Below are 12,932 nucleotides of genomic sequence, written 5' to 3' on the forward strand. Positions count from 1 at the left end.
CTAACGAGTTGTGTAATGAGTGGGTGCAAGCGAGAGTAGAATGGAATGTGAGTGCTAGAGAGGAGTTCAGCTTATTATAGGCCCCGGTGGTTGTGCCTGTTGAGCGCATGCCATGTTTGATGTGCTTTTCAAGACACATATACAAAAGGCGAGGTTTTAATATCAATTCTGTGTCGGATACTTGAGAATTGGAAGCCAAAGTGCCAGTCAAGGGCCAAATTGGGTGAAGTGGATCGAGCTGTTCGTCTTTTTAGTATAAACAAAGTCCCCGCTTGCGGGTTGTCTAAGTGGTGTTTAAATTTTGAACGCTGGTGTCCATGTACCCGTCAGCGTAGCAGAGGCGTTTTGTCTAGTATGTGCAACCTCTTGAGTAGAGTCAAAGGGCGTTAATACGCGCTTTCAGGTCGTTGTTAAAAGGATAAAAACTGAATCTTGGATCCTTGGCCAATAGGTGTATCCGTAATTTTAAGAAGAAACGTTCAGCGTGTGACTACGCTGCTGACCTTAGTACGACTGATTTAAATGTGGTCTATTGACCGAGGTCACTTGCTGCCAAGGGTTTGTTTTGGGTGGACAGAGGTGGACGGATGGATTACGTTTTTTCGCTTCACGCAGGCGCACACCCAGGAATATCTCAACCTGGGGAGGGTGTTGTGCTGGAGGTTTGGGGTCCAAAGAAAGAGGTATATATCCTGCAGTCTTTTACTCTTCGTTCGCCTTTGAGGAAAATGTTTCTGGGTGGTCTCTATGCCAGCGAATTGAACTCTCGTGAGACAAGCAGGTTGTTCCATCAACTTTCTGTAATGGATGTTGGATATCCATTCGTGATATTTGGACGCAGGCTAGATAATCTGTGACATCTGTCGTCCTAGCTACGGAAGGGGGATGTTTGTGTGTTTTGTTGAGAATTTGAGATACCTGAGGGGCTAGTGATGTACATGGTAGTGTATATATAGGAGTGGGGGCCCAGAATTAGAGCCTGTGGGGAATACGCACAGGTTAAGAGGGCTTGCTTTTAGCAGTAGGATGAGCAGGGTATCCGCTAACGTCGCCTACTGAGAAGCGACCCGCGTAGCGTGTGTGTGTCGCTGTGTTTGTTGTGTGTGTGATGTGTGGTTGTGTGTGTGTGTGTGTGTCGTGCTGTGTGTGTCTGTGTGTGATCGGTGTGGTGTGAGAGCAGAAGGAGTGTGTATGTGTGTGAAATAGTGTCGTGTGTTCTGTGTTGAGGAGGAGAGAGAGACGAGAGTGTTGTCGTGTGTCGGTGTGTGTTGTGTGTTTGTCGCCTGGTGCTGAAGTGTCGTTTGTTTGCGTGTGCCGCGAGAGAGAGGCTTATGGTGTGTGTGTGTCGTGTGTGGGTGTTGTGTTGTGTGTGTGTGTGTTGTGAATGTCGTGTGTTGCGAGCGCGGGGGGCGGCACGTTCGACGGTCTCAGGTAAGGACCTTGAACCATGCAAAGGCAGAGCCTGTGATGCCACCCAGACTGTTCAAGCCGTGACAACAGGATGCTATGGTCCACAGTGTCGAAAAGGCAGCTGTCCAGGTCTAACAGCACCAGGACCAGTGGGCTACCTGAGTCGGCGGGCTAGGAGCACCAGATCATTAAAAACTCCTTAAAAAGGGCTGTTTCAGTGCTGTGCATGGGTTTGAAGCCAGACTGAAAACTTTTCATGGATGGCATGCGTGGTTAAGAAAGACTGCAGCTGGGCGTAGACTACTCGCTCCAGGGCTTTAGATAAGAAAGGTAGCTGGGAGATGGGCCTAAAATTTGAATTTGAGAATGGAAGGGTCCAGATTTTTCTTTTTAAGTAGTGGCTTGACCACGGCATGTTTGAAGGCAGCTGGGACACATCCTGAGCTAAGAGAGGTATTTATAAGTAATAAAATAATTGTTCCAACTGATTCGAAAACATCTCTGAGAAGGCGAGAGGGAATGCTGTCTGAGGGAGCAGGATCAGGGGTAGCACTAGTGTGGGCTAGCCTAAGCGCAGATACTTTTTCAATAAAAAATGTAAGAAACTTATCATAGAGAGTAGTCGATGGCACAATTGGAGTAACATCACAGGGATTAATGATCGAGTTGAGGACATTAAAAAGAACCTGAGGTTTATGGCTGGCTAAGGATCTGGACTTTGACAGGGAAAAGCTGCCAATTGAAAGAGCACTTGGAATCAAATGGCAAATGGCAAAAATTCCTTCATATTCAAAGTCAATATCAAAAACAGAGCTCTTACCAGGAGAGGGATCCTCTCTACAGTCAGTTCCATCTACGACTGTTTTTGATATTGACTTTGAATATGAAGGAATTTTTGCCATTTGCCATTNCCAGCCCATTTAGTGCTTTAAAAACAAATAAAAGGAGTTTAAAATCAATTCGGAACTGAATTGGAAGCCAGTGCAGTGAGGCCAGAATTGGGGTGATGTGGTGACGCTTTTTGTGGCCAGTGAGAAGACGTGCAGATGCGTTCTGCACTAGCTGCACGCATTTAATTGACGCCTGGTCCAATGAAGATTAAGCAAAGATTAAATGTGATAATACTGAGCAGAGGATATAAAGATAAAACCCACACATACTTTGTACAATTGTACCTTTTGTGACAAAAATAAAAAAGACAGCAACAGGGCATGACCACTGAGGTGAATACTGGAGAGTAGATGTAATAAAGACAGGCATAACGGGAAATGAAAGCCTTTGTGTAAATGGAAAGATAATGAGATGATGTGGGTGAGAAGAAAAACATGGCCATAACCGTTGCAGCAGAATATTACAGCAAGAAAACAGCAGTACACAATCAAAAATTGTGTTTCTAAATGAGAACAGTAAGTAATCCATCCTCCACCATATCTTTAGATTGGACAACATCACTACTATAAAATGGAAAAGCATGATACTCTGTCATGCAAACCTTGATCAAAAGTAAAGGTGTTTCTCACCGTGGCAGGCGACGCCACCTCCAGGTCCATGGGCTCAAAGATGAGGCTCATTTGCGGTGACATCTGAATGATCTCGCCGCTCATCAGACACAGCTTCTTGTTGTCATCGAGCACCGTGTTCATGTTCTCGATCCACACCGCATCCACTGGGCCGTCAAAGATAAGCCATTTTCTGTCGGGACTCTGAGAGAAGCAAGAAAAAAATAATTTCTTACACCTTGAAGGAACATTTTAATTTATAGCACAATTACATGTGCTATTACATGCTCGACATAGCTGGCTTTATATGGGAAGACGTTTCAGGATTTATTCCATATTGTAGATATCGGACATCAGTATTCTTCACTACTTGAATTAGTTAAAGCCAATATGAATATTTGATAACTTGTGTGATTGTAAGTTGACTTGTTAAGTAGTGGGGCTTAAAATGTTTACTAGTTAAATTAACAGTGAAGTGCCACAACGATCAAACATGTCAACTAATAGAATTTGTTCACATCACTAGAACTATATAGGTCAAAATAGACCCTAACTAGTTGGCGTGTTTGCCTTGATTAGTTAACAAGTAGGAGGAAGGGTAATTATCTTAACAGTACGGTCCACATGACCAACTAGTTGAATTAGAGGGCATTTTGGCCATTACTTATAAGGTCACAATTGACTGCAACTAGTTAGGAGAAAATGTAATCAACCAGTTTAAAAATGAACCCAACAGGTGTAACTATTAGACATTTTAGTGTAGCAGTTGTGGAAGAAATACTTTTATTAAGTAAGTATACAACCCTGTAGAATTATTTAGTTACAAGTAAAAGTCTAGAATTCTAAATGTAGCTAAAGTACAAGAGTCAAAGCATCAACATATTCTTAAAGTACCAAAACAATTACGTTCTATGAAGGATGGAGATTTCCGGGTACAGTATATACTAATTATGTTGTATAGATGAGAGTAAAACGTACCATATTTGCTTCAATAATGTAGTGGAGTAGAGGTTTAAAGCACCATAACATTGAAAACGTGAGCACTTTGACACTTGACTCATCAAGGATTTGGAATAAAGTTTGGCTGGTTTTCCACAGCCTTTGGAGTTTAACAGATGGAAGAAGGCTCTAGCAGACAGACGGATGGACGGACCTTTAAACCCTGGGGAGGCTTTTCACTTCAAGTAAAAGACAGGCTGAATATACAGAAGGTTGGCCCCCGCAGTGGAAGAATATGCAACATTTCTGAAGTACTCGTGGAGCTTCAAAGTACAAAAAATAACTTGTTTTTATATCTTTTAATAATATGCATTCATTTATTGCACCAAAAGAAATCCCTCTGCAGACTTCCAAGGTCATGGAAGAACTCCTAAGCATTGTACTGAAAGAATGTCTGCAAAAACGAATGAAATTAGCACCCAGACTGGCATAATGGATGTTGACAACAAGCGTCAGATCTCCAGTTAAACGGGCTGGCAGGAGCTGTGCTTTAAATTGATTTGTTGTAATATAAACCAATGGAAGATGCCTGTGTTGGGGCCATCTAGTGCTTGTGAGGGAAGTGAGTATACTGTAATGATCTGACAGAGCGTTGGCACTGGGGAAAAAACAAAATTAATTGTATGCGCGGTGAGTTTAACACACCGCACTGCTGCTGATTCCAGATTAGTACAGTACAAATTAGGTTTAGTAAAATGTGATGGGAGGAACAAAAGGGAAAACTATCGCCCAGAGGAAAATTACTTATTTTTAAACTGAATTAAAACAAGCCGCTTTCTCGTTTTCTATTTTCATTGCATCAGTGCGGACTGCCTTGGCCGTCACATCCAATCCCAACAGTCCTTATTCATTGACAAAAATAATGAGACATTTTTAAAATGACAAGACGGAGCCAATTTTTTAAATGACATGTTCATTTGGAATCAATTTGAGAATAGAGCGAACAGATGATTTTCCATTATGACGTGCCTTCACTGCCATTATGTAAAATGCTTGCCCATGTGTGTCTGCTGTGTGTACATAAATGAAAGAGAGTTATTAAAGATTTAAATTCAACAAGACAGCAGACTTTTTTATTTGTTTACCCTGTCGAGGAAGACTCTCTTTCTACCAGCCTGAAATGAATTGTAATGTCAGGCCTTTTGTGTGATGATCCGACTTAAACTCTGAAGACTGAGTAGACGATAATGGATGTAATTACCTTCTTCTTATTGCACAGCTTTATGCAACATCCAACATGTGTTGCACCACATTCAAATGTATTACAACATGACTAACCCTTGTGCCGCACTTTAAAAAGAGAGTACAACAATGTCAAAATCTTAAAACTGTTACGCATTTATATAATTTTCACCACTTGATCATAACTAACAAATACTAATTTATTTTTTGAATTTTTTTGTACGTTGTGCCTCTACTGTGACATGTTTACATGCTTTAATATGAAAAAAGTGCTTTATTTTCATACTGCCTGTTCTACAGCACCTCTTTTCACCCTCTGTCTGAAACCAGAGCCCAGTCTTCATTCAGAGTTCAACTGATAACTCATATCCAACTATGTTAGCATAGAAGTGTAGCAATATCCACACAAATATAACACAGTAGGGACAATTTATAAATAGAATAGGTAGAGATACAATATGACAGTATTGGTCAATCCAAAACATTTATTAGCAGTAATGACAGTTTGGATCATGGTGTCACATTTTAGCCTAAAATGTTCATATAGTAGCCTATTGTTTTATATCCAAATCATTTTTACGTTTGGGATATGTTAAGGTTGTTTTGTTCCTCTATTTATCATTCATTCTAACCCACTAACAGACGCACATGTATTTAAAATAATGATGATGCCTTTTCCAGTCAAAGTAATTGCTTTGTTCAAAAACATGTTTTGAGTTAATGACCCCATAATTGTCAGAGGAAATGTCAATATTTATATATATTGTGTTTGGAACATAGAGTTTGACTAGCTGACACAGGAGCATCAGAATCTCCTGTATGATGTCAGAAGCCCAGTTTGACATATCAGAATGCTAGAAGCTCACATCAAACTGTGACCCAGCTGTTCCTTAATGACAGCTGGAGGTGTGATAGACACTTCACTGCATGAGACAACATCTTTAGATAATGTTTGCGTCCCCCCTACAGCTGAACTTCTTTTACTTTGACAAATTCTGCCACGTTTGAGGGAATATTCTGTATCTGTCATTGTCATTTTTAGATGAAAAATACATCAACAAATTGTTAATTGTTATGTTTAATCCTATTTTAGACAATAATCTGGAGTTCCGGCAACATGTAACATCAACAACACATGTACTACTAACAAAGAAGAGAAGGCACGACATGGCTCAATAACAAAATTATGTGTCAAGTTATTTTTTACCCCTTTATTCGAGATGTTCTAGCCCAAAGCACCTTTTAACTTACCCAAGGCAAACAAGCAGTCCATATTGTTTAGCTAAAGTGTTGTGCATGAGCTAAATATCAGCTCTCAGAGGAGCTCTGTGTATTTTGTTGGCAGCCTGTATAAACAGAGAGCAGTTTCCCTGGCATAGACCAGGAGAAATGAAATCCCTCATCAAGGACTTCTGTACGGGCACGCCTGGCTGAGGGGCCCACATGTAAGGGTCCTATCCTGGCCTTCACCTGCAAATGATTAGGCAAAAAGACTTATCCCAACCTGGAAGAGTCCCACGATGTCTCTGAAAATATTGCCAAACTGTTGTTGTTGTGGCTGACCGGGAACCTACAAGCGGCTCAGCATAGTGTGAATGATTACCAAACAAACTCGCTTTTTGTGCTAACCACAGCATGAACAGTGGTGGGACGCAAAACAATTTGTAGTTGTGCATTATGGTAACTCAATATGCCATGGATTCTTGAAAAACCCCAAAACATTTTCCCTTCTTTGAGCAGATTAAACAACATTGTAAACATTTTCCCAACTGGATTTGGGCACAACATCATAGTTTCAGTCAAGGTTAACATTTAAGCTAGTATTGAGTAAAATAAATGGTATTAAGTACATGGAAAGCCATGGAATCCAAATGGGAGATGTAACATCGGTTGGTTATTTGTCTCTATATCAGTGTTTGTGAAATATCATGCAAATATGTAAATTTGACCACATTGTGCGATTATACTGGATTTGGAGGGCTCTGTATACAAAAGAGGAACAGGTTGTGTGTGACTAACCCTGCACGGATCCAGGATGATGACATGTTCATCTTCATGAGGGTCTGAAGGAGCATGTAGATACATCTGCATGCTCCTGCATTAGTTAGACAATACTTTGTGTGTTTGATTCTGAGGAGCCATTTTACCTGGGAGGAAGCAAAGGATTTGTAGCTGACGGCGAGGATGCCGTCGGACCACTCGTGAGAGATGGGGTCGAAGTTGCCGTACAGCTGGCCCATGGTGATGGATTTGGGATTGATAACAGTGATCTGCACCTGGTTCTCATCCATCAAACCCTGGTTTAAGAGCAACATACATACAAGCACACAACAGAAATACAGATTAGGCTAATACATCGAGTATCAACTCAAGAAAAAAGGACAGAAAGGCCAACAGTATATTATTACATATTCTATTTTTAAATTAAAAGAAATTAAGAGATTTAATATCCGAGATTAAAGTCACACATTTACAAGCAAAGAACCTTTCAAGGACACATTGCCATAGAAACCTTTAATTAAATGAATGTATTAGACCCCTAATTGCCTGCCACTGAACGCTGTTGAGTAGTTCAGTGTTTCTTTTATGTGAAATTTGTAAACTGTTTTTTTACGTCTAGTAGTTTGTTCAATGTCTGTTTTTATGTTTTTATGTTTGAAAGATTACGGTGCTGTCTTGGCTAGGACCCCTTTTCGCAAGAGTTTCTGAATCTCAAAAGAAATACTCCTGGTTTAATGGAGGTTTAAAAAGTAATAATTAAAAATAATCTGGACTTTGGAGAGACATTGCTGTGAATTGGGCGTATTAGGAAGAAAACAACAATTGATTTTAGATAAGATATTAACTATCTCATCAGAAACTACAACGCAATGGCTAGAGGAGGTGGGATACACATGAAAAACACAAAATATTCCCACTATTTTTTTTATTGACTTTTCTCTTATAGCTCTGTCTATGATAATAAGTACGTTTTTTCTGTTACATTTACTGCTTACACCTTGGTTTTTTTCTCAGAATATTATCCCCTCACGCTACAATAGCCCTTATACATAGTGTACACATAAACAAACAGGAGAAAATACACATGACAATTCTTTACTTTACACACAAAGAAGAAGCAAAAGAAAGGCCATGCATTTCACCAACTGTCTCCACCAGGATCCACAAACTGTTTAGAAGCTGTCTGACAAGACTTCTGATAACTGAGGAACAAAAGCAAAAAGGCAACAAACGGCTTGCAAGACAATGTGTCACATTGAGTTAGAAACTATGAGAAAAACAAGCAGCCGAATAAAAGAACAACAAACTAGTAGAGAAAGGGGAAGTGGAGGGCGGGTTAGACATGATCAGTGGATGCGCAGCAACAGTGCTGACGATGATAGATGTGGCGTTCCCAGGCGCTCCATCAGCGGGCCTTCATCTGTCTCAGTGGTGGGATGCCTCTCAGCCCCCTCAGCCTCTCAGCCATGTAAATACAACAAGCCAGTTCTGCTCCTCTCCCTGAGATCGATAACTACTAAACAAAGACTACAGCGCTGACAAATTGGATGGATGTGTTTACTTGTGTAGCTCAGCTAAGCCTTGGATATTGAGTGTATCACATATTTTTACTTGACGTTGAAAGTTTCTATCATCATTTTGTTTTACTGATCGAGCAAGATCGTGTCCCAAGGACTTTGGAAACACCATTTAAACTTGTGATAAAATACAATTAAAGAATGCATGGTTAACCATTTGAAAATATTGCTTTTTGTCCAAAATATTTGGACAAATTGAGCAGGTACCTGACAGGAACATAATGAATACGATGGACCTCAAGGACAACTACAGGAAATGCAACCAGGAGAATACATTGGTTTAAAGAAGCTATTGATCAACAATAAGTGCCACGTAAGGAGTCATGAATTATAGCAGGCTGATAAACAACTTGCGGCCACTTTTCTCCACTCGTGCTGACATGATCCTAAATAATAATTCCCAATTTCTTAGCAGTTAGTAAATCCAGCTTTTATTCTCTTAATCATTTTTTTTTCAACTGGTTATAGTTGAAGTGATAAGATTGCTATTTTACAACCTGGCTGCTTGTTTTTGTGTCTACAGTAAGTGATATCATTCCAGGATTGAGGGAGAGGGCTGAAGCCAGAAGCTGCAACACGTGAGCAATGTGTTCCTGTGCATATTCAATGCATGTCCACCATAAGTGCTTGTTTTTTGCCACTAAGAGGCTCAAATTGTTATTAAAGAGTCTGACAGCATTATGGAAAGAAAGCTATACATAAATCATTAAATGTTTTTTTTTATTTTGTTGTTCGAGTTTGTGTGTTATCGTGTCTGACCAAGTCTCGCTCTTGTTCTGAAATCACACGAGAAGTGACTTATTGCCAGAAGACAAGGGTGGACACCTAAGTGGAAGTTGGCCTAGCTTAGTGTTGACCTACAGATGTTCACTGTACCAGCAGTACATGTAGCTGAGTCTGGCAATGTAAAAGAGGCCTTACCTTTTCACAACATTTCAGAAAGATACTTTTTCTTGAAGGAAACGGTTCGACACAATACCAGGTAGTCCAGATCATGCAAAAGATAAATATAATGTATTTATTTCTCTTTAGCTTCCTTTCCATAATGTTGTCATACACTTATAATAGCAATCTAAGCCAGTGAGTTACAAACAAAATATATTTTAGTGGAAGTACATATAAAGAATACAATTGCGTGAAGCATCATGTTGCAGCCGGTTTCCCAGCAGTAGTTTGGAGCATTCTAGCTCTATACTGAGCCAATTATTTTTTATGTATTTCCTCCACTGGTGCCTTAAACACTAAAAAGTAAAAAAAATAGGTTCCAGTTTAAACACCAAGAGTACCCTTTAAACACGACATCCTACCTTTTCAAAGACATCGTGAAGGGCTGCCGCCAGCACACGATAGGCGCAGGTCTTTCCTCCGAAGGGCTCGCCCACCACCATGAAGCCGTGCCTCACTATCATCATCTCAAAGATCTGCAGGATTTTCTCAGCAAAGAACTCTGTGACTTGCAGGTTCATGCGCTGGCAGTTTTCCTCGATGGCTTCTATCAGCACCTGGTAGTCTCGTGTTGGAAGCTGGACCCCCGGGAAGAGGTCAGATGTGATACCCTGAGGTGGAAAGGGAGTAAGGGAGGAATCTCGGAATGAAATGAGGAAAGTCATACAATGGAAATGGTAAATTCGTCTGTTACATTAGTTATCATGATAAAGAGGTTTTGAGTACATTTATTGCATTATGTCCGATACTCTAAGTGAGGCTAAATATTGCAATTTTTTCAAATGAAAGGTTAGTGTTTTTAAAATCAATACCGTATACAAAACTTAATATTGCAATACAGAACTGTAGTGATATTTTCTTATATCCCTAAAGTGTGGAGTAAGGACACATTCAGAATCTCATTCTCTCACACACAGATTACAGTGAACTCTTCTGAGCCAAACAGACATTGTCCTTGTGCTTTGTGGCTGCGAATGAACTGAGTGGAATTAACTCGGGCTGACATCACTCAATGTGTGTCGCTCCAATAATCTGGACAGGAGGAGCTCCACTGTGTCACACCTCAAACAGCTTCAGATCATGGGACAGGAACTTGGGCAGATTGACATCAATAATGGATCTCAGCAGCAAGGTGTCTTCGTTCTCTTCGGGATAAGTGAGCTACAGTGCCAAAAAAACAAGAAGAACAGAAGAAGAGGAGAGGAATGAGATGTAATGAGAAGCAGTTGAATGGTGGAGCTTTATGAAGGAGTGTCACTGAAAAAGTATTTGTGAGCAACATTACAATCATCACTGTTTTTTTTATTTATTTCACCTTTATTTAACCAGGTCTCGTTGAGATTGAAAATGTCTCCTGGACAGTTTGAATGTAACTTAGTGCATTTACTCAGGCACTGTTCTTAAATATAATTTTGAGCTACTTGTACTTTATTTGAGTATTAAAGGGGCCCTATTATGCTCATTTTTAGATTTCATAATTGTATGTAGTGTCTCTACTGGGACATGTTTCCATGCTTTAATGTTCAAAAAGATCTTTATTTTTCTCATACTGCCTCTGTTGCAGCACCTCTTTTCACCCTCTGTCTGAAACCAGAGCCCTGTCTGCTCTGATTGGTTAACTTTCTGGATCTGTTGTGATTACCACAAACGGTTCTGTCTGCTGCCGTCTGGCAGGCGTTACCGCAGCATCACGACTAAAGCCACCAGACTCAGGGACAGTTTCATCCCACAGGCCATAAGACTATTAAACACCTGAACTTTGAAACAACATCCATAACATTCATCTGGCTGCTACTTAGAAATTATTTATCAAATATATCATATTCCAATCACTTGTATATACAGACTCTTATTGCACTATTTCATTATTTTTACTATTTTTCATTTTGTATTTATTATTTACTTGCACTATTATTTTCAGTTTTTCTGTCTTATTGTGTTGCACTGTTGGAGGAGCTTGTGACCTAAGATTTTCATCGTCATAACTACACTGTAGCTATGTATGTATGACTAATAAAAGCCTTGAATCTTGATTGGTCAACTGGTTAGAAGTGTCCCGCCCCTATCACGTACAGTTGGTTGGATCACTAGCCAATAGAAGAGCGAGTGCATAGTGATGTCACTATGTTACGGACGTAACAGTATGGGAGAGAAACTCCTTCTGGAGGGAACTTGGGGATGTATCCTTTGCAGACCATTTACATGCACAAATACCTATGTAACACACAATAAAAGGGAAAGAAAACGCATACTTTGGCCTCTTTAAATGAGAATGTTAAGATATGAGGGATCAGAGTTTTTATCCATCACTGCCAATCAAAACCATTTGCTGTAAAGAAGCTACATCAGCAAACAGGGGTGAAAAAAGTCTGATTCACAAAGCAACATTTAAAAAGGCAACATGCTTATAGTCTTAAAAAAGTTTGTCTACTTTATATAGCACTGGGTTGAAAGAAATGATTTGCATGCATCAGGCCACCACAGTATAGTATAAATATATACGCCATGTGTATATAATGCAGGGGCTTTGTGATCAATTCCTCTACGAAAGACAGCTCTTTGTTCGTCCCTCACATCATCGCACTCTGTGAAACAGTTTTGTCATGTTGTGTTTGGAATATAAGGAGTCTAATTCCTGAGATTCCTCACTGTGTCTGAAAGAGAACTAATGCATAGAGCAGTGGTTCCCAACCCCAAAGGGGCGCCAAAGGTCGCAGGGGGGGCGCCAGGCCTCAGATGATTTGAGGCCAAATATCATATTTAGACTTTTTTTTTTTTTTAAAGAAAAAAAAAAGCAATACACGATTGTCACTAAAAGCCTAGTCTCTACATTACAATAAAATATAAAAAATAATTGATAAATTAATTTGAATAACAATCCAAGTTAGTAGCTATTAAAGGCATAAAAAGACAGAAATGTATAATTCTTTCTTTAATAGAAATGTTTCTTCTGCCCGTAAAGTGTCCAAACCAGGCTTGTCTGGATAAGCGCATTTTTAAAACATAGTCATTGTCTATGTCGGTTTCAGTTTATTTGTCACAGTTGCTCCGATCAGATCGGTCTCCTCCATTTTGTAGATTATTTACGACTTTTGAATCCACAAACACATCGGCAAAATCCGGCTTACTTTGAACATGTATTTTAAACAGTTTAATCCCTTTGTGAATTGTTTCCACTTGCGTCGTCCTTTAATTTCTTCATAAAGCGGGAATCCAAATGAATGAATCCTGAGTCCAATAACCATCAAAGTCACTCCAATAGTGCTCCTTAATTACGCTTTCATCCTCCTTTAACAAAATACTTCACATTCACCTAGTT

The 12,932-nt window shown here is 39.8% G+C and overlaps 1 protein-coding gene across 1 annotated transcript in view; it reads right to left on the reverse strand.

Moving 5' to 3' along the window:
• Positions 1-2,103: 2,103 nt before the first annotated feature.
• Positions 2,104-12,932, reverse strand: part of LOC104966592 (dynein heavy chain 7, axonemal-like) — a 15,646-nt gene continuing 4,817 nt past the window's right edge. Inside the window, exons 5-9 of the mRNA XM_010795779.1 lie at positions 10,676-10,774; positions 9,976-10,224; positions 7,238-7,387; positions 2,931-3,113; positions 2,104-2,142 (exon numbers count right to left, since the gene is read on the reverse strand). Of these exons, the coding sequence (XP_010794081.1) occupies positions 2,104-2,142; positions 2,931-3,113; positions 7,238-7,387; positions 9,976-10,224; positions 10,676-10,774 (720 nt within the window). The remainder of the gene's footprint in view (positions 2,143-2,930; positions 3,114-7,237; positions 7,388-9,975; positions 10,225-10,675; positions 10,775-12,932) is intronic.

This window comes from Notothenia coriiceps, unplaced genomic scaffold (assembly GCF_000735185.1).
Source record: "Notothenia coriiceps isolate Sejong01 unplaced genomic scaffold, NC01 NC01_scaffold00037246, whole genome shotgun sequence".
NCBI lineage: Eukaryota > Metazoa > Chordata > Actinopteri > Perciformes > Nototheniidae > Notothenia > Notothenia coriiceps.